Source organism: Hyaena hyaena, unplaced genomic scaffold, assembly GCF_003009895.1.
Source record: "Hyaena hyaena isolate Hyena2069 unplaced genomic scaffold, ASM300989v1 scaffold_884, whole genome shotgun sequence".
Classification (NCBI taxonomy): Eukaryota; Metazoa; Chordata; class Mammalia; order Carnivora; family Hyaenidae; genus Hyaena; species Hyaena hyaena.
The window spans coordinates 187,979-207,108 of record NW_024081519.1 but is presented as its reverse complement, the minus strand read 5'-3'; the positions used below and the strand labels follow the sequence as shown (position 1 = coordinate 207,108).

The window sequence follows — 19,130 nt, the reverse complement described above, 5'->3', positions numbered from 1 at the left end:
GAAAAGGAAATAGTAGATACACAGATTGTAAAGAAAAAAAGAAAACTGTCTCTATTTGACATGCCATGATTGTCTACTTAGAAAACCTCAAGGGGATTACAAGAAAAGTCTGGAATACAAGATCAACATACAGAAATCAATTGCATTTTGTAGGCTAGCAGTGAACACATGGATGCTGAAATGAAAACCACAACACCATCCACACTTTCTCAGAAGAGAGGTTTTGACTTGTGTCCTGTACAACCACCTGGCAACCACTACTTCTGTTTCTATAGATTTGCCTGTTCTCGACATCTCATGTCCATGGAATCATACAGCAGGTGGTCTTTTGTGACTGGCCTCTTTCACTTAGTCTAATGTTTTCAACATGCATCCCTGTTCTGGCATGTTACCAGTAGTTTGTGCTTTTGTATTGCCTAATGAAACACCATCGTATATCACATTTAATTTCTTTATTCATCAGTTGACAGATATTTGGGTACTGCTGCTGTGAACATTCATGTACATGTTTTTCTTTTGGATAGATACCTAGGAGTAGAATTGCTGGGCTACATGCTTATCCTACCTTTTGAGAAACTTTGAAACTATTTTCAGAGGTGTACCACTTCATATTCCCACCATCAACATTTGAGTGTCCCAGTTTCTCCACACCCTTGCCAGCCAGCCCTTGTATTGTATGCCATTTCTATTTTAACCATTCTGTTAAGTGTGAAATGTTCTTGTTGTGGTTTCAGTTTGCATTTTCCTCATATCTAATACTATTGAGTGAATTACCCTGTTTTTATTGCTCATTTGTGGATCTTCTTTGGAGATGTCTGATCAAATCTTTGCCCTTTTTTCACTTGCATTGTACGTCCTTGTTGAGTTTTAGGAGTTCTTTCTTTATGCCAGGTATATGTTTGATGTTTTTAACGCTGTACTGAATGTTACAGATTTTAATTTTTAAATGATTCCTAATATATAGAAACATTACTGATTTTTTGTTTTGGCTTTGTATCAAGTGAGTTTTCTAAACTTATTAATTTAAAAGTCCTTTGAAATTTCTTCATAAATAATCATGTCTTTTTTTAAAAGTGTTGTTTTTACCCTTCCTTTCTGATCTTTACTGCTTTTTATTTCCTCTCTTAACTTTTAATTGAATTAGCGAGGGCCTGCAATACAGTGTTGAATAGAAGCAATGGAACTAGACATCCTTGTCTTGTACTTGATCTTAAGAAGAAAGCATTTAATCTTGAAAGTAGTGGTTAGCTGCTATTTATGTTTTGTTCTTGTTCTTATTTCCTCTCTCTTTTTTCTTTTGACATCAGCCAAGCAATTTTTAGTGTACCTATTTTTAATCTCTTCTACTAGGTTTTTAGCCATAACTCTTTTCTTTTCCAGTGGTTGCTGTACATTATAATATGCATCTTTACCTTGTCATAGTCCACTACTCTTTATTTTTAAGGTGAGAGATAGTTTCTCTACAGTTAAATTTTGTGCTAAAATTGTGAGGTTATACTTCCAGAATGATGACTAAATAAGTTAGTGGTTAAGTCTCTGCATCCTTTTCTCTTCTACCCTGACTCACCTTTTTAAAAACCAGACTATCTCTGTAAATATCCAACACTCGCTTTGTTTTAGGTCTTTTCAGGCTGATGTGGCTTTCCACAAAACTACCTTGTTTACTGAAAAAAGGTTGAAAGCACCGTAACATATGGGGACTTCGTGTCAGGATTTGAATACAGTCATGTGACTTCTTTAGGGAAACCCCTCCCTTCTATTCATACAGCCCATACAGCGGATACAAGCTTTGACACTCAGTCCTGGGAGCTACATAACCCCGCCCACCTTGTTGATTTGTCAGTCAGTTTTACACCTATGCTGGCAGCTTTTTCAAAACAGTCTTTTCTTTATTATTTTGGCTTTATTTAAACAGGATGAGTTAAACCTTGCTGATTCTGAAGTGGATAACCAAAAACGAGGGAAGCGGCATTATGAAGAAAAGCAGAAGGAGCACTTGGATACTTTAAATAAGAAGAAACGAGAACTGGATATAAAAGAAAAAGAATTGGAGGTTATCCATCATTTTTCTGTTATGTTTTGTTTACAACCTTAGTCATGGCTGTTCAGGCATTTTCCTTAATGTCACGTTTCCAAACATAGACCAGCAGTCTGATGACCGGCCACTTTGTGTAGCAGAACAGCTGTTTCAGTGATCAAGGAGAGGAATAGTCTTGGAAGCTTTCAGGGTGTGGACACTGAAACAGACCACCCACCACAAAGAGGGCTTTGGCTTGGTTTACAAGGCTGATCGCCTGTCTCCGAGTGATTTGGAAAATGACTTGCACTCAGCTAACATAGCTCCTTAAATGCCGAGCTTGGCAAGTGGTTAGCAGCTTTATGTCAGAAAGAGCTGCTCCTTCCTTTGAGTAGCATGAGTGTGGGCTGGACTGGAATTCAGCCCCTACTTACTACACACCCTTGTTAACAGCTGTCAGCAGTGGCCCTGTTCTGTTTTTAGAGAAGCTGAGGGCACCGGTCGGTCTAACTAGAAGAGATAAATTTCAGCTTTTCTTAGGAAAATACTTAAATTCTGAAATTTTATCTTACTTGTTTATAACTTACATGGAATGTTGTAAATATAAAATAAGCACTATGTGTAACAGTGCTTGGGAGTTTTTATTTATGAATACAAGGGTCTTCTTTGTGTTTTCAGTACTATTTGGTGTTCAGAGGCCATCCTAAAAGACACAGAAGGCTGTCTGACCTCGCTTATGAAAATTGCCAAACTTTTCATAACTATTGAAATTTGTTTCCCTAGGAACAAATGGAGAACTGACTTACAAATTATTAAAGTCATGCATAGTAATGTAAATAAATCTTTGTCTTGAAGATTTATGAGTCTAGACTCGATTCTCAATATAAGGCTTAAAGAAATAACATTGATATTTAATGTGATTAAAATATGTCTAAAATTTAATCCTAAATTCAGATCTTTACCTTGTGTTTGTGGGTACCAGTAATACTATGGAGTCTGTCAAAGACAAGTTTTAAAGATACTAAACATCTGTTACCTTAGGAGAAAATGTCACAAGCAAGACAAATCTGCCCAGAACGGATTGAAGTAAAAAAATCTGCATCAATTCTGGACAAAGAAATTAATAGATTAAGACAAAAGATACAAGCAGAACACGCTAGTCATGGAGATCGAGAGGAAATAATGAGGTACGTGGTTGGTAGCTTTTCTACTTTATTACTCATGTATATTATTAAGACATAAAGAATAAATGTTTATATATAAACATAGTTTTGCTATGGCATATAGTTACAGGTCAAGCTAGTTTTTCATATGTGTTATTAATAATAAACTTTTTTCTCTTCTAAATCAAAACAAAACTTACGGAGTGACATTTTAACATAAATGTGTTTTTATACCTTTAAGATTCACATAGACAAAAATGTTCAGCTTCACAAGCAATTAAAATAAATGTGAATCAAAACCATCAGAAGCCATTTTCATATATGTCAAGCTGAAAAAAATAGTCTCATGTCAGGGAGATTTCAGTGAAATAAATATGTTCATACTGCTGGTAAGAATGGAGCCTCTAGGGGGCGCCTGGGTGGCTCATTCAGTTAAGTGTCCGACTTCAGGTCAGGTCATGATCTCATGGTTCTTGGGTTCGAGCCCGACATCAGCCTCTGTGCTGACAACTCAGAGCCTGGAGCCTGCTTCAAACTCTGTCTCTCTCTCTCTCTCTCTCTCTCTCTCTCTCTCTCTCTCTCTCTCTCTGCTCCTCCATGCTCATGCAAAAATAAGAATAAACATTAAAAAAAAAAAAAAAAAGAATGGAGGCTCTAGTATAGTTAACCACAGTTTCTCAAGCAAGAGTATCTTGGTCTGAGCTATAATTCTACTGCCTACTTATATTACTTTTGCAAATTACCTAATCTCTCTGAATCTTCATTTTCTCATCTATAAGATATGTGTACTTACAGTTATAGGGTTGTTATAAAGGTTAACTGAACTAGTCCATAATAAAACAATATGTAAGGTACCCAGAATGTTAGATGTGATATTATTAAAGTTTTTCTGAAAAGCATTAAGGCAGTTTGTCAAACACCTTCAAAAATTTCAATTTAGCCAAGTAATTTTGTTGTTATAATCCAAAATCAGAAAATCATTTTGTGCTGAGGTATGTTTATTGTAGCATCAGTTATAAAGCTGAACAGTTAGAAACTATGTACATCTGTAGGACGCTTATTGAAACATAGCAGAAAATTACAGCTATTACACTTTATGAAGAACTTCTCATAATAAAAATCAGGACTAGGAGTGATCTCAATTCTGTTTTCAAAAACAGTGGGAAACAATGGTAAGAAACACAAAAGTAGAAGTTTTTCTTTAAAATAGATAGTACCTCACGTTTGGTTTTTAAAGTATAATCTCCAGTTTATTTTTTTTCCCAGTTTCTCTTCAGTCCTTAAGGAATTTGCTCCTCGCACAGGCCACGCTGGAGGTCAAGGGGCAGTACCTGGGGGCCCGCATCAGGGTGGGGGTGCTCCGCCCTGCGGGGCCTCAGGAGTGTGGCACCGGTTCCCACAGGATGTGGTTTCACACACCACTCAGGAAGCACACAGGTGGCCAAGACACTGGCTTGGGAAACGTCCCTGATGGCAGTGGCCTCTGCCATGTTCCCAATGGCCAGATCTTCCTGGCCTTGTCCCGGGGCACGGCGGGTAGGTAGCAGGCGGCCGTGGCCCCGTGTGACACAACAGTTATTCTTGTCCTTCTCTAGGTCATCTTGGAAGCGAGAACCTGAGAGAGTGTTACCTTGTATGTTTTTAGTGCAGTGTAAAGGGGAGGGTGTGATGGACGTTGACTTCCTCTCTGGTCTCATCATCTCCAGCACTTTCTCTCTTTTTATCTTGTTAAACTAATTTATTAAATGTGCTTTCATTGTTTACGTAAGTGCAGGGTAGTATGAGTGTATGTTATTTTCCATTCTTGCCAGATAGAGGAGGTGCCACATCTAAATAAACTATTGTACAGATTACTTTCTTTGATTTAATGATATATTTTGGAGATTTTGTATCAGTACATAGGCATTTTCTTATTGTTTTCTTATAGTTACATGGTATTTAGACATCTCCTGATGGATAGTCGAAGTCTAATCTTCTGCTGTTGTAAATGGCGGTACACATGTGTCTTAGTGTGTAGTCAGGGTGATTTAACAAGATTAACTCCTTTTGGAAGGTTCGGCCCCCCACGCCTACCCCTGGACTGTGCCCGTTTGCACTCCCATCAGCCATCGGCATCGGCGGTGCGTCTGAGGGCTTGTTTCCCCTCGGCCTAAGCAGTGTGACAACCTTAGGTTCTTTGTGCTGACACGTAGATTTCCTTAAGAACATAACTTAGTGTAATTTTATTTTCCATTTCACTCATTGAGTCTGAACATCTATTTATGTCTTAAGGACCATTTATTTTTATCTTTTTCTGTGAACTTTTTATGTACTTTTTCATTTTCCTGTGAGGTTTTTTTGGTGTGAAGAATGTATTTTACCTCTTTCCGAAGGGCTCTGTAGCCGTTTGAAATTCTGTTTCTCCCATTACTGCTTCCTTAAGAATGGCCATGTGAAGTAATGTTTGGTTTTTGCATGTTCAGAACTATTTGTCTGTAGCTGTTGAATTTGAAGGATAGTTCAGCCTGATAGAAAATTATTTTTCTCCTGAGTGTCTGTTTCTGATGAGTCAGAGTCTGTGATCCTTTCCTTGGTGTACACTGTGTGTTTTTAACCTGTAGGTTTATCTTGTTTCTTAAAATTTCTTTTTTTGTATTTTACTTTTAAATACTTTCTCTTCTCTTGTTTAGTTGTCTTTGTCTAGGCCTTTCTTGCACAGATGTCGTAGGTCCTTTGTCTCCTCTAGTTACTTTGTCTAACCATGTTCTCTTTTTTCCCAGTTTTTTGCTTTTCTCAGTCCTGATCTCTGTGCCTGTCAGCATTTTCTGCATTTGTCTCTTGTCTCTTTTCTCTGTACATCATCTTCTCACTTTGTCTTCGAGTCTGCTTTTTTGTCTGCAGCCCCTCCTGCCCCTTTGGCTGCTGCAGGGCCCTGCTCGCCGCCGCCACTCACCCGCTGTCGTTTACCTGTCTCCTCTCTGAGTGCTTTGTCTGTTCTTTCAGTTCTTTTATTTCTGCTTTGGGGTATCCCTTCACGGTGGCACTTCTCTCATATGCTGTTTTGTTTTAATTCGTGGTTTGCTATCCGCTTTCGTCTGCTTTGCAACCACCTTGTCCAGATGTGCTTTCGTTGTGGCCGGTGTCCTGCTGCTCCTGCCCAAGCCTTTGTTCTACACATATCCGCGTGTGGACACTGTGCTTTTGCCTTTTTTGTTACTTGTTTTCACTTGGATCTCTCTGACCTGGGCATCTGAATGAGCATGGGGTGGGTCGCTGTGGAGCCTTGGCCGGGGTCGCCTTTCAGACTTGGTCAAGAAGCAGCCCCACTCCTCCCGCCCCCTCGGTGCCAGGGAGCGGCCTCGCTCTGTGAGAGCTCTGCCCAGTGGCCATGCCTTCTCTGCCTCTTTGACCTTGTCTCATTCAGACTGGGACTGGCAGATTCCAACAGGCAGCCTGTGGCCTCTGTTCCTGCACTGCCAGCTGCCACTGAGGGAAACATTGCTTACCTTCCAGTGTGATCGCTTCACTTTTAGAAGGTGTACATTTGCTGGTATTTTCTAAGATCTGCCACTCGGGCCCCAGCTGGGTGGGTACTGTGCTCACGCCCTTCCTCTGCTGGCTCTAGGGCCTGCACTCAGCTCCTGCCCAGCCCCGCTGTCCGCTCCTCTGCTTCAGGGCAGCACGTGCTCTTCCGGGGAGACAGGACTCCTGCGATCGCCTACCCCCGGGCACCCCTGCACTCTCCCTTCCTCTCATTAAATATATTTGATATTTTATTTTTCTTTGTGATTCTTTGAATGGCAATTATTGACTTAATATTTTGTTCATAAAATAGGCTGTACCAAGAAGCAAGAGAAACCTATCTTGATCTGGATAATAAAGTAAGGACTTTAAAAAGATTTATTAAATTGCTGGAAGAAATAATGACTCATAGATACAAAACATATCAACAATTTAGAAGGTAGGTGCAATTAAAAATATTACCATATATTATACAGTTTTGTACTTCGTTTTCACATTATCCTTTATGAATAATAAAATTAAGTTGAAAGAACTTCATGCAATCCAGTTAAAGAAGAAACTGCCAGAGCTTCCTATATGGATACTTAGGTTCCTATCATTTAATCAGAGAATTCTGGCTCAGAAGGGATTTGTGTAGCGAGCTTATCCAATTTTTCCACTATTAGATACCCTCACCTAGATGACTCAGGATGGCTGTTCAGGCTCTGCTTACGTAGGTCCTTTGAATGGGAGTTCACTGGCGTTGACAGAAATGTCTTTTACTCTTGGACAGTGCATGTTCTTAAGGGATGCAAGTTCTGATGGGATCTGTTGAGCCAGTATCTCAGTTTATGATCTGAGAGAATAGTGTGGCCGCGTGGATATAGAATCTATTCTGTTTACTGCTGCGTCTCCAGGACCTACTACTGTGCCTATAAGAGAAAGTTGATATCTATTGTTTGAAAGGATGATCACAGGATCAGAGAAACTGGATATTATTAATTTGTGTAGATATATTCATACTTTCAGGGATAGATTGACTCCCCTCAAAATCAGAAATAAACCAGAGGATAGTTTATAGGTAGACATGGCTCTTGACCTACTGATCCAGGGCAGTCCATGTCTTTTTCCATTTAACCTGTTTTCCACAGTGGTATTCTCTCAATGACCAGCTTTTTACTGGTCTTTACACCCAAAACCTCATAATCCTAAGATTATAGAATTAACAGAGTGCTTTTTTTGTTTTTAAGTGTATTTCTTTATTTTGGGGGAGAGAGAGCACGTGCGAGGAGCAGAACGAAGAGAGAATTCCAAGCAGGGCCTGCGCTCTCATCATAGAGCCTGATGCAGGGCTCCATCTCTTGAACCACAAGATCATGACCAGAGCTGAAATCGAGTCAGACGCTCAACTCGCTGAGCCACCCAGCCAGCTCCGTGAGACTACAGAATTAAAGAAATATATCTAGTTCTAGGACATATGAGGAAATTCAGATAATTCCATAAAGAGAAACAGGCTTTGCATATTTGGCTGTGTTCCTTAACTAAATAACTTTAGGTTAGTTTTTGAAATGTATGCTTCAGGTTTGTATGCATGTTAGTAAGACTTCAATTATATAGGACTTATTTGTATCTTTTTGAGGCTGCTTGTAAGTTGCATTAAGTGGGACCAGAGCAGCCTTTAGTCGAGGGCCAGCTCTTTCCTGCCCGGGAAGCAGTGCTCTTCGGGCCCGCCACTGGCGCCTTGTGAGGTAGGAAGCTTCTGCCTATGGGGACATGAACTATTCTGGCTCCGGGTGGCCTGTGGGGATCACTTCTGCTGCTTTGGGAGGTTTCTTGCTCCAACCTCACATGCGCAGAGAGAGTTGTCAGCTTGAGACTGTCGTGCCCTGTGCCCACCCTGCGTCCATCCTCTGGCACCCTCCCCGTGCTGCACTCTCGAGGCTCTAAGAACCCGAGCACCTTGGCCTCCCCAGACTCCCAGCTCCATCTTCTCAAACAGGGAAACCTTTAGGCCTCGCCTGGGTTTCTGCCCCCTTTACTCTCTCTCTAAGTAGTGACTTGGGACATCTGTAAGATCCAGTTCATTTGTTTCCCATATTTTAGAGATCATTTTGACTAGAATTGCCTATACTCTCTGATGTTCAGTCTGAAAACTTACTTCATTTATTTTGTACAATGTTTTGGTTGTTTTTTAGGCCAAGAGAAAATCCAGTGCCTGCTTCTGCCTCTTTTCCAGAAGTGTTAGGATTTATTTTTATATTATTATTCAGAAAATTTGTATCTAAAATATTTTTAGGGGATGCCTAGGTGGCTCAGTCGGTTGAGTGTCTGACTTCAGCTCAGGTCATGATCTCCCAGTTTATGAGTTTGAGCTCTGTGCTGACAGCTCGGAGCCTGGAGCCTGCTTCAGATTCTAGGTCTCCCTCTCTCTCTGCCCCTCCCACACACATACTCTTGTCTGTCTGTCTCTCAAAAATAAAGAAACATTAAAAAATTAAAACGTTGGGTCGCCTGGGTGGCTTAGTCGGTTAAGCGTCCGACTTTCGCTCAGGTCATGATCTCGCGGTTCGTGGGTTCGAGCCCCGCGTCGGGCTCTGTGCTGACTGCCAGCTCAGAGCCAGGAGTCTGTTTCAGTCTGTGACTCCCTCTGTCTCTGACCCTCCCCTGCTCATGCTGTCTCTCTCTCTCCTAAAAATAAAATTAAATTAAAAAAAAAATAAAAAAATGTTTTCTGTAAAAGTATTCATCTTATAGTTTATTACCTTGATATGTTTCTTCACCACTGTTAGTTTTATCTTCTTTACCCAGTCTTAGGAGTAGAGTAGGAATGATGAAATTTTTAAAATTGTTTTTGTCTCTGCACTGGAGAACTTTGCCATTTTATGAGGACAGTCTCTTTTGGACTGTCCTCATAAAATGAGACATTTTAGCCATCCCATGTATGAAAGCAAATGAAGAGTGTCAGTAGTGAAAGAAAGAAATGTCAACACAAAATTCTGAAAACTAGCTAGCAAGTCGTTGTATCACAAAAGAAAACTCAAGCGATTAGTATTTTCTGGGGTGGAGATTTAATGTAGTTTAGAAAGGGAATTAGGAGGGATAATAATAAAATGATAGTCTGAAGAAGCAAGCCTTAGGTTCATTAAGGAGCAAAGACGTTAAGAAAAATAGCAAGTTGCCTCTCATTTAGATCGTATTTTCTAAATACCATTCCCTTCTTGGAGAAATGGCTGATTTCAGAACTGGCCTGGGAAGGTGCACATGAGCTTCTTGCTAATGCTAGAAAGAAAGGAAGTGCTTGGAAGAAGCATAGAGTCATGATAAAAGGACATAGGAAGCAGCCTGAAGAGGCTCCCACTGGCAAAACCTGGGCCTGTTTGAGGGCAAGAATGGATGGTAACCCAGAGAATAAAATAAGAATCTGTGACTTCATCCCAATGAATGGAAAAGTGAATAAGTAAATAAATAATTGAGAAAGAAGGGAAAAGTGTTCCTTACAGTGGAATGTCATGTGATTAATGACATCTGCATTGTGCCAGGCTGTGGGTAAAGTTTTATAGGTACAGAACGATTGAGACTTTTTTTTGTCACCATAGAGTTGAGAGGAGGGAGGAGATAAGCACATGGATAGGCCATTTATTTATTATCTTAACACTACTAGAGCTTAATCTCTCAAGGGCAAAGCTTATGTCTTCTGTATTACGGTGGTGCCTCATATAAATTGCTTGAATGATTGATATATTCATATGGACTGGCTGTTGTGTACTAATGTGGGATAGCATCTTTATTCAGTTTATGATGTTTGTTTATTATAAAAGGAAATGGAGTGGTAAAAATGTGGAGACACAAATAAAATATAAAGATGGGGGGGAATCTTAGAATCCTGTCTATTAAATGGGCAACCAGTGTTAACATTTTGGCATATTTCTGTCTGATCTTACATGCTAGTTTAAAGACCATGCTGAATACACAGTTTTTAATGTGCCCTATTTCTTTATTCCAAGATGTTTGACTTTACGATGCAAATTGTACTTTGACAACTTACTATCTCAGCGTGCCTATTGTGGGAAAATGAATTTTGACCACAAGAATGAAACTCTTAGCATATCAGTAAGTATCTTAGCTCTTTGTATGCTAATCATTAGGAGAATTAGCTGCTATATTTCTTTTGATAATACATTAATAAATTTTAATCTATTATCTTTGGAAAACAAAAGAACTTACTTTTAAGTTAAGTGTAGTGTTTGCCAGAGTGTTGAAAATTAAACTGATCTCACTAGCTAACTCTGCCATTGTATCTTCCTCCTCATCCCCCCCAAAAACCACTATGAAGTTAATTAGGAATTGTTTCCAGTGATAAATGTTTACCCTCTCTCCACTCCACAGGTTTCTTTTTAAAACTCATACAGCATTTTAAATTATGTGGGATATTATAGAATGTCCATATTCTCTGGAAGCCATTTTAGAAGACTAAGAAAGGATTTCTCAGAAGAATGTTCTACCCCATATAATTGTCTTTGCACTTATCTCTGAATATGTTTGTAGATCTAGCCTCATTTGGATAAACAAAGCCACTGTATTCAACTTTGTGGGGTTTGTGTTTGTGGATCCTTTCATAGTCTCATGCATTGAAGGAGGAAGTATGGGATATTGCATTAAAAACTGTGTGGTCGGGAGGTCAAGAGCGACCACCCACTCTAAATAATTGGGGCAAAAATTTTTAAGTAATTGCTTACTGCTCTTAGTTGTCATAAATTTGTACTTTATTTTATACTTAGGATAAATAATTTACATGTGCACAAAACTCATGTAAATTTTTAAAGAATAATTAAGAAAAAGAATGACAGTGCGTTTAAAAATGGTCAGAAGGCTTAAAGAGAAACCTCATAATGTATCCATGTGGTGAATTAAGTACATGAAAAAGTGCTCGGTATCGTTTTTCATCAGAAAAATACAAATTTATAGCATAAACAATGACATACTGCCAGCAGGGTGACTAAAACGCAACCCCGATCGCATCTTGTGTTGAGGAGGCTGTGGACTTGGAACCCTCTTGCCTGGCTAGCAGGAGTATAATCTGATAGAACTAATTTGGAAACCTGTCTCACAGTGTCTGTGAAAGCAATTCTACTCTGCATAATTCTTCAAAAACTGATAAAATTTACCTGATTAAATGGTGATGATTAAAATCAGAACAGTTATTATCTTTTGGATTTCATAGTGTCTGGGAGAGAGCACAGGGGATCTGCTGAGATGCTAGGAATGTTCTAGGTCTTGATCTGAGTAATTTACCCAGGTAATTGAGCAGAAAAGTTAAGCTTTGTGTTCCTTACTGTATATGAATTATACTTTAATAAAAATGAAGAAAGGAAGAAAATACTAGGAATGCTTGGACTACCTCCAGAGCAAACTGTACAGGGCAGCTGAAGCTAGACCTTCTAGGCTCATCGTCCTGGTTATTCAAAAGATTATTACTGATTTAAGAATCCTTAAATTCTCTAGTCTTTGTTTACAAATAAGGAAAGTGAAACCAAACTCCCATGATAAGTGAGTAATGGGTCAGGGGTAAAATTGAGATCTCCACAGTTAATCTATGGCTTCACTTATTAGATTGATGCAAAATGCAGTTTTGGAGCAAAAGACTGTATCTGGTTACTTAGTTCTTGCTTTTATGTGGGGTATTTTGTTTGTTTGGGTGGGTTTGGCTTTTTACTACTTAGTTGGTTTTTTATTTGGATTTTTACAGATTCAGACTTATGGATAATATAAAATCTCAGGGTATGTTTAAATTAAGAATATTTTATAACCCTTTTATATGAATACTACTTGAGAGGTTCATGATTTTTCAAAGAGTGGATGAAAAAGTATGTGAAGCTTACGTGCCTGCTAAAACACGTGATAAACCTTTATGATAGAAAACCTGATGGTGCTCTGTTTTTTCACCTTGTGTGTGTGTGTGTGTGTGTATATGTGTGTATGTGTATATAGGTATGTATGTATGTATGTCTGGAATTCTGTACAAATAGAATTCCTTCTAATTTTTTTGAATGTTTATTTTTGAGAGAGAGAGTGCAAGCAAGGGAGGGGCAGAGAGAGAGAGGAGATGCAGAATCTGAAACAGACGCCAGGCTCTGGGCCGCCAGCACAGAGCCCAAATGCAGGGCTCGAACCCACAAATCGTGAGATCATGACTTGAGCCAAAGTCAGACACAACCAACTGAGCCACCCAGGCGCCCCTCTAACGTTATTTTATACTGTTCTTCCAGGATATTATATAAAAGAGTTTGTTATTAATTTTATTAATTGCTTTTTTTATTGTCCCCATGAATCTCTTTTAGAAGTGATTTTATATGTTTCAGTCATTACTGCTCTTCTTTGGCCGCTGTGAGCCAGTTGGTCCTGTTGTCTTTTTCACATTCAGTAGTTACTTTTAAAGCAGCTTAACCACTAGATGTCACTGTAATTCAAGTAACAAAGGATTATTTCAGCACTTAGAAATGTTTTTTGTAAAAATAAATAAAGAAAATCTCATTCACAGTACCATTGAAAACAGTAAAATACTTAGGAATAAATTTAAGCAAGTGAAAGACCTGTACGCTGAGAAGTGTAAGACATTGATGATGGAAACTGAAGAAGACGCTAAGAAGTGGGATGATATCCCACGGTCCTGGATCAGGAGAATTAATATTGTTAAGTAGATGTCATTTCCACATCACTAAATGATGTTATTCTTTTTCTTTCTTTCTTTCTTTCTTTCTTTCTTTCTTTCTTTTTTTTTTTTTTTTTTTTACTATAAACTCATTCTTTCTAATTCTAGCCACCATTTTTTGTAAAGAATTTAGTCTGACTTTTGCTGTACTTTTTGTTTTTTTGTTAATTCATTCCAGGTTCAGCCTGGAGAGGGGAACAGGGCTGCTTTCAATGACATGAGAGCCTTATCCGGAGGAGAACGTTCTTTTTCCACGGTTTGCTTCATTCTTTCTCTGTGGTCCATTGCTGAGTCTCCTTTCAGATGCCTGGATGAGTTTGATGTCTACATGGTAGTGTGAAATTTTAAATTCTCTAATCTTTGTTGTTGTTGGAAATGTGTCATTCGAAAGGAAGCAATTTTTTGTTTAGTTTTACCCAGAGTAGAAGGCATCCTGCCTGACTCTGCAGTGCGTGACAGATGGAAGGGAGAAACTAAGAAGAGTCTTAGTGCTCTCCCTGCTGCCCTGGAGACCCACCCTGTCCACACCTTCAGTCCCTTCCCTGGTTTATCCCATTTTCCATTTTAACACAGACTTACGGGCAGTTCCTTGTTTTGACGAACAGCAGCCACTGCTGGTTTTCTCTTTCCTTCACAGTCGCACTTTTTAGAAGAGCAGTAGATAAAACACAAGGGGCAGGGACATTTCAGTTCGAAGTTAAAAACCTAGGATTGAGACTTAACCTACCTAAAGGACTTTGGGCAGAATATTTATCCTTTTTGGGCCTCCCATTTCTTCGTGTATAAAATAACATTATTAATCTTTCCTACCTCGTAGGGTTATGATGAGACTCCAGTGAGGTCTTCCATGTAAAATGTAAACACTCTTAGGAAGGTAGGGGCACAGAGGAAGCCCCACCAACCAGCTGTTCCCCGTCCTCTGTAGCGCTCACGGCTCGTTTGTCCTAAACTCCCTGTAATCTGGGTTTAGACTCCAGTACTCCAGCAACACTTGTTTAGCAAAGATCATACGTGAATTCTTAGTCTTATTTAGATTCTTTGAAGTATTTGACACCATAGATCTGTCCTCCCATCTCTCATAATGTGCGTCCTTGCCAGTTTCTGCTCTCCTCTTTCCAGGTTCTGGTGTGCTCCAAGCTGCTGTTCTCCTTGAATGTGTGAGGTCCTCTTTGTTTTTGATACTGTTGTTGATTTTCCTGGATACCACATCCTACCTACGTCTTCACACTACACACTGCACCACACACGCACACACACAGTCCCCAGCACTACACCTGTATTTGAGCACCGGACACTCTGAGTGTCTCCTCCTGACCCCTCTCTTGCACTGCATTCCCATATGCCCAACAGTTAGATGTCATCAGGCGTGACCACGCCTCAGACTCAGCAAGTCTTCCACTCAGAGCCTCTTCCTTTTCCTGAACCCCCTGCCTTGATTGGTGGCAGATTGCCATTACCTGCCCAGTTACCTTTGATAGATCTGTGAGCCTCCCTTCCTTTTTATTTGCCTGTCACATCTGACCTGCTGAGTCTCCGCTCCTTCCTGTTACCTGTCCCTGTCTCCTCACCCCCTGCCTGTCGTAACTGCCTCCTGGCCAGACGCCCTGACTTTAATCTTGCTTCTGCTTTGATTCCTCCCTCACTGTTTTCCAGGTTTATATTTCTGAAATGAATCTGGTCATGGCCACTTGCTTGGAACTCTGAGTGGTGGTTTGTCTAGGTAACGGTTTAGTTTTGGGGTATCTGTGAGGCCTTCCTGATGGAGCAGCTACCCACTTTGTGGCTTTTCTAGCTACTTGTGGCTTTTAAAACTGCCTCTGCGCCTTGTGCCCTCCTTTGTATGTCATAGTCCTACTCACCTTTCAAGGTGTGGCTTGGATGTCACCTTTCTATGGCCTCTGTGGCCACCAGGCAGGATTGGGACCCTCTCAGAGCTCCCTTGGCACCGCCCTACACTGACACACTATTATTTTATTTTTTATACTATGGAATATACTGTTATATAATTTGTGCTATATACATTTACTATTACATATATTTTTATAATTTTCATTCTGTTGCCATCTCTTATTCTCATGTCTGAATCTCCCAAATTAAACCTATTTTGGAAGTTACCAACTATGGCTTGATCATATTTCTACCTACCTGATGCCTAGCCCATAATAAGTATTTAGAAAATGCTCACTCATGGATTTTATACCTGTGAGTCCTGTTTAATCCTTCAGTGTCATTTTTCCCCCTGTGATACCATTGCTGCGATGGTTTAGAAATTCTCTGAGAATTGGCTTGAGAGCTAATTCACAAATTAGATGATTATTCTTTCCATTCAATAATTTTGTCCAAAAAGACATTTTACAGCCTTATCTCCTATCTTGTTTGTGAAATTTAATTCTGAATAATTTCTTTCTCTTTCAGAAACTTAGAGGTTCTTTTTCTTTTAATTTTCTTAAGGTTTATTTATTCTTAAGAGAGAGAGAGAGAGAATGCACAAACGGGGGAGGGGCAGAGAGAGAGGAAGACACAGAATCTGAAGCAGGCTCCAGGCTCTGAGCTGTCAGCACAGAGCCCCCAACACGGGACTCCAACCCACACCAGCAAGATCATGACCTGAGCCAAAGTCAGAAGTTTGATGCTTAACTAACTGAGCCACCCAGGTGTCCCTTGAAACTTAGAGATTATTAATCCAGATGGCATTTTGCCCCATTGGAATTATTCAGAAAAAATGTACCTAAGCCCTAAAAACCAAATGGAAGCAAAGACACACATTTTGGTGGTTTGGCAGCTTTGTTATTAAATGATAGGCCTCCCCAGGGCAGTGTTTGAAAGGAAAGCATTCTACTTGCACAAGCTCTCATTATTTTTGTTAACTTTAAGTTAGATTGTTTTACATATATGCCTGAGGGAAGAATTTATATAATACAAGCCATTGAGCAATACATCCAGGATGTTGGTAACCTGTCTGCCTCCAAAACAGTGTGTTCTTTTTGTTTGTTTGTTTAATTTTTTTAAATGTTTATTTATTTTGGAAAAGAGAGACACACAGACCACAAGCAGGGGAGGGACCAGAGAGAGAGAGGCACAGAATTCAAAGCAGGCTCCAGGCTCTGAGCTGTCAGCCTCAAGGCTGACACGGGGCTCAAACCCACAAACCGGGAAGACCATGACCTGAGTCAAAGTCAAACACTTAACCAACTGAGCCACCCAGGCGTCCCCAAAACAGTGTGTTCTTAACCACCATGCTGGACTGCCACATAAAGTTGCAGTTAGACCTTTAAAAATATGTGCCTATAAAAACATTGTTTATGTTTTCCACTTTTCAGGAATTTTCAAGGTAGGGAACAATCCTTTGATTTTTTTCTTTCTCCAGTATTTGAACTCAGAAAATGTAAGCACACAGTTTAACTTCGTTTCAAAACCTGGTATAATAAAGCATTATTTTTCTATACACTGATATGCTATTTAACTTAAAGATTGAATGGAGGAATTGGTTTGTAAATTTACATTGGTTCAGATTGTACACATTGTAGGAAGGTGATGGGGCAAGGTCAGAGGTTTTAAAACACTTTAATCATTGAGGGAAATTTTGACAGAATTAGTAACTTTATACCTAGTCATTTTTTGTATTGGTCTCCTGAGATATTAATTATTATTACTGTACAAGTTAGATTCATCCTGTAACATTTAGTTCTGTCTTTGGAGATTATTTTAATTGCTAAATATACTTGAGGGAGGGAACTGTACTTACGGAAACAACCTGACTATAGAAATTACTTGGAAGATACATATATTCAGTTATTTTCCACTCATAGTTTTGGAGATTATCTTTCTCTGTATGAATAGCTTGGCATCATGGATAAGGATAAAACTGCAGGAGTTGGCATCGGGCAGCAGAATGCTGCTTCTGCAGGGACGTGATTAAAGCAGCAGCGACCCTAACTTTGCTCCCCAGGACATGGTTAACCGGAGAATCGCAATGGATATGATACTCAAGATGGCAGACTCCCAGCGCTTCAGACAGTTTATCTTGCTCACCCCTCAAAGCATGAGGTAACTTTTAAAAATTCTTCTGTGACTGTATACATCAAGTTCTAAAAGGGGAAAATAAATCTCCTATAATCTTCATTTTTAAAATGCAGATACATAAGTCACCAATATTAAGAAAAATCAGTTTCTGTGTCAGGAGATTTAAGATAATCTTTCCTTTTTAGGTATTTAAAATTGTATTTTTGTTACCTCCCTTCCATAACAAAAGCAAGTTGATTTAAACATGAGAGTACTGACTTGTTAGTATTTCTGTTTTGACTCTGTTCCTTTGTGTGTGACCAACTAAGAAAGTAATTTAATTTTAATAATTCTCTTTAGGCTGAGGACAGTTCAGGACTTCCCTAGTCTTGGCTCTTTTCCTGGTGACTTACAGCTGCCCGTCTTTCTCAGTGAGGGCCTCTCCCTTGCCGTCAGTCAGCATGGTGTCACTTAAGAGTTGATATTCTGCCTCTAGAGCGGTCACTTGATCGTAGGGAGATTTAAGTGTGTGGTTGGGAATTTTCAGGTAACTCCTTCCTGGCTAGACAAGAAGAACAAGAGTTAGAAATAGCCAGTGTGTAAATCACATTGTATTTTCCTTCTAAAGTGAAAGCCCCTGGCGTTTGGCAGGAACTTCATTTTTAAAAATGAAAACAGATTATTTTTCGATCACAAATTCTGTTTCTCCTAGAACTCCTGACGTTCAGCACGTCCCGCATTAGTAGGTAGGGTAGATTCGTGTTCCCATGAGGTAGTATTAGAATTTTTTTAAACTGAAAAGCATTTCCTAGGCATTTGAGTCATTAATTTTGCTTCCTCTAGTTCACTTCCGTCCAGTAAACTGATTAGAATACTTCGGATGTCCGACCCTGAAAGAGGACAGACTACGTTGCCTTTCCGACCCGTGACTCACGAGGAGGAGAAGGACCGGAGCTGACGTGGGACGGCTCGCGCCGCGTCCTCACGCGGGAGATTCGTGAGGGAGGCCGTTCGGGAGTATATGCTCAAATAAAGTGAAACTGAAAATATTCTGAAATAAAAGGAACTCCTTTATACATCTGGCCCCAATAAAACATGTAAATAAGTCTAGAAAGCTGACTACAACAACCAGCAATTTAAAATTACTGTTACTTTACTTTGAGGAAATTAATTTCATAGTACTGGTTTTAAATCTTTTTTTTAAGTTTTTTTTTAACCATCTACTTTTATAGATTGTTTTTCAGAGGTAAAATTTTGTACATATGTACATGTACATATCTGTTTAGTTTGGGTTCATTTCTATGGTATTTTGTAAGAATTAAAATAAAAGTTTGAGCACCTAATTCTATTTAGTTCTGTTTTCCGGAATATCACATTCTCATTGCAGGGGCTCGGTGCACAGGCGCCCCGGGGCCGGGGACCAGGTCCCAGTGTTTTTATTGTCCGTCTGTGCGTATGAATGCCGAGGGGCCCGCGCGGGTGTGTGGCGCTCTGGTCAGGATGCCCGCACAGTCACTTTGTATCGGTAGAGATCCGCCTGTAGATGTGAGCTGTACTTGTAGTGACGGTAGCTCGTTCAGACTGAGGAAGCCCTCCGGCTGTGTGGCTGTGTGGCTGTGTGGCCGGGACGCCACCAGCTCCCACACAGGGCCTTTCGGAGTCCCGTCGTCCACGCAGCTGAGCGTCTGACCGGGGTCGCAACGGGATTGTGACACAGCACCGCACCCTGACCTGCACCTGGTTTATGATCCCTCAGCGG

General features: G+C 39.9%; 1 protein-coding gene across 2 annotated transcripts in view; it reads left to right on the top strand.

The window, feature by feature from the left end:
• SMC6 (structural maintenance of chromosomes 6) overlaps positions 1-18,714 on the top strand; it is a 79,548-nt gene extending 60,834 nt beyond the window's left edge. The window contains exons 21-27 of one of the 2 annotated variants that reach the window (XM_039220341.1): positions 1,916-2,053; positions 3,059-3,204; positions 6,995-7,120; positions 10,665-10,770; positions 13,548-13,700; positions 17,319-17,416; positions 18,215-18,714. In XM_039220341.1, coding sequence (XP_039076272.1) covers positions 1,916-2,053; positions 3,059-3,204; positions 6,995-7,120; positions 10,665-10,770; positions 13,548-13,700; positions 17,319-17,416; positions 18,215-18,329 — 882 coding nt within the window. In that variant the 3' untranslated portion in view covers positions 18,330-18,714. The remainder of the gene's footprint in view (positions 1-1,915; positions 2,054-3,058; positions 3,205-6,994; positions 7,121-10,664; positions 10,771-13,547; positions 13,701-17,318; positions 17,417-18,214) is intronic. The other variant, XM_039220342.1, reaches the window with a different exon arrangement.
• The last annotated feature ends 416 nt before the right edge of the window (positions 18,715-19,130 follow it).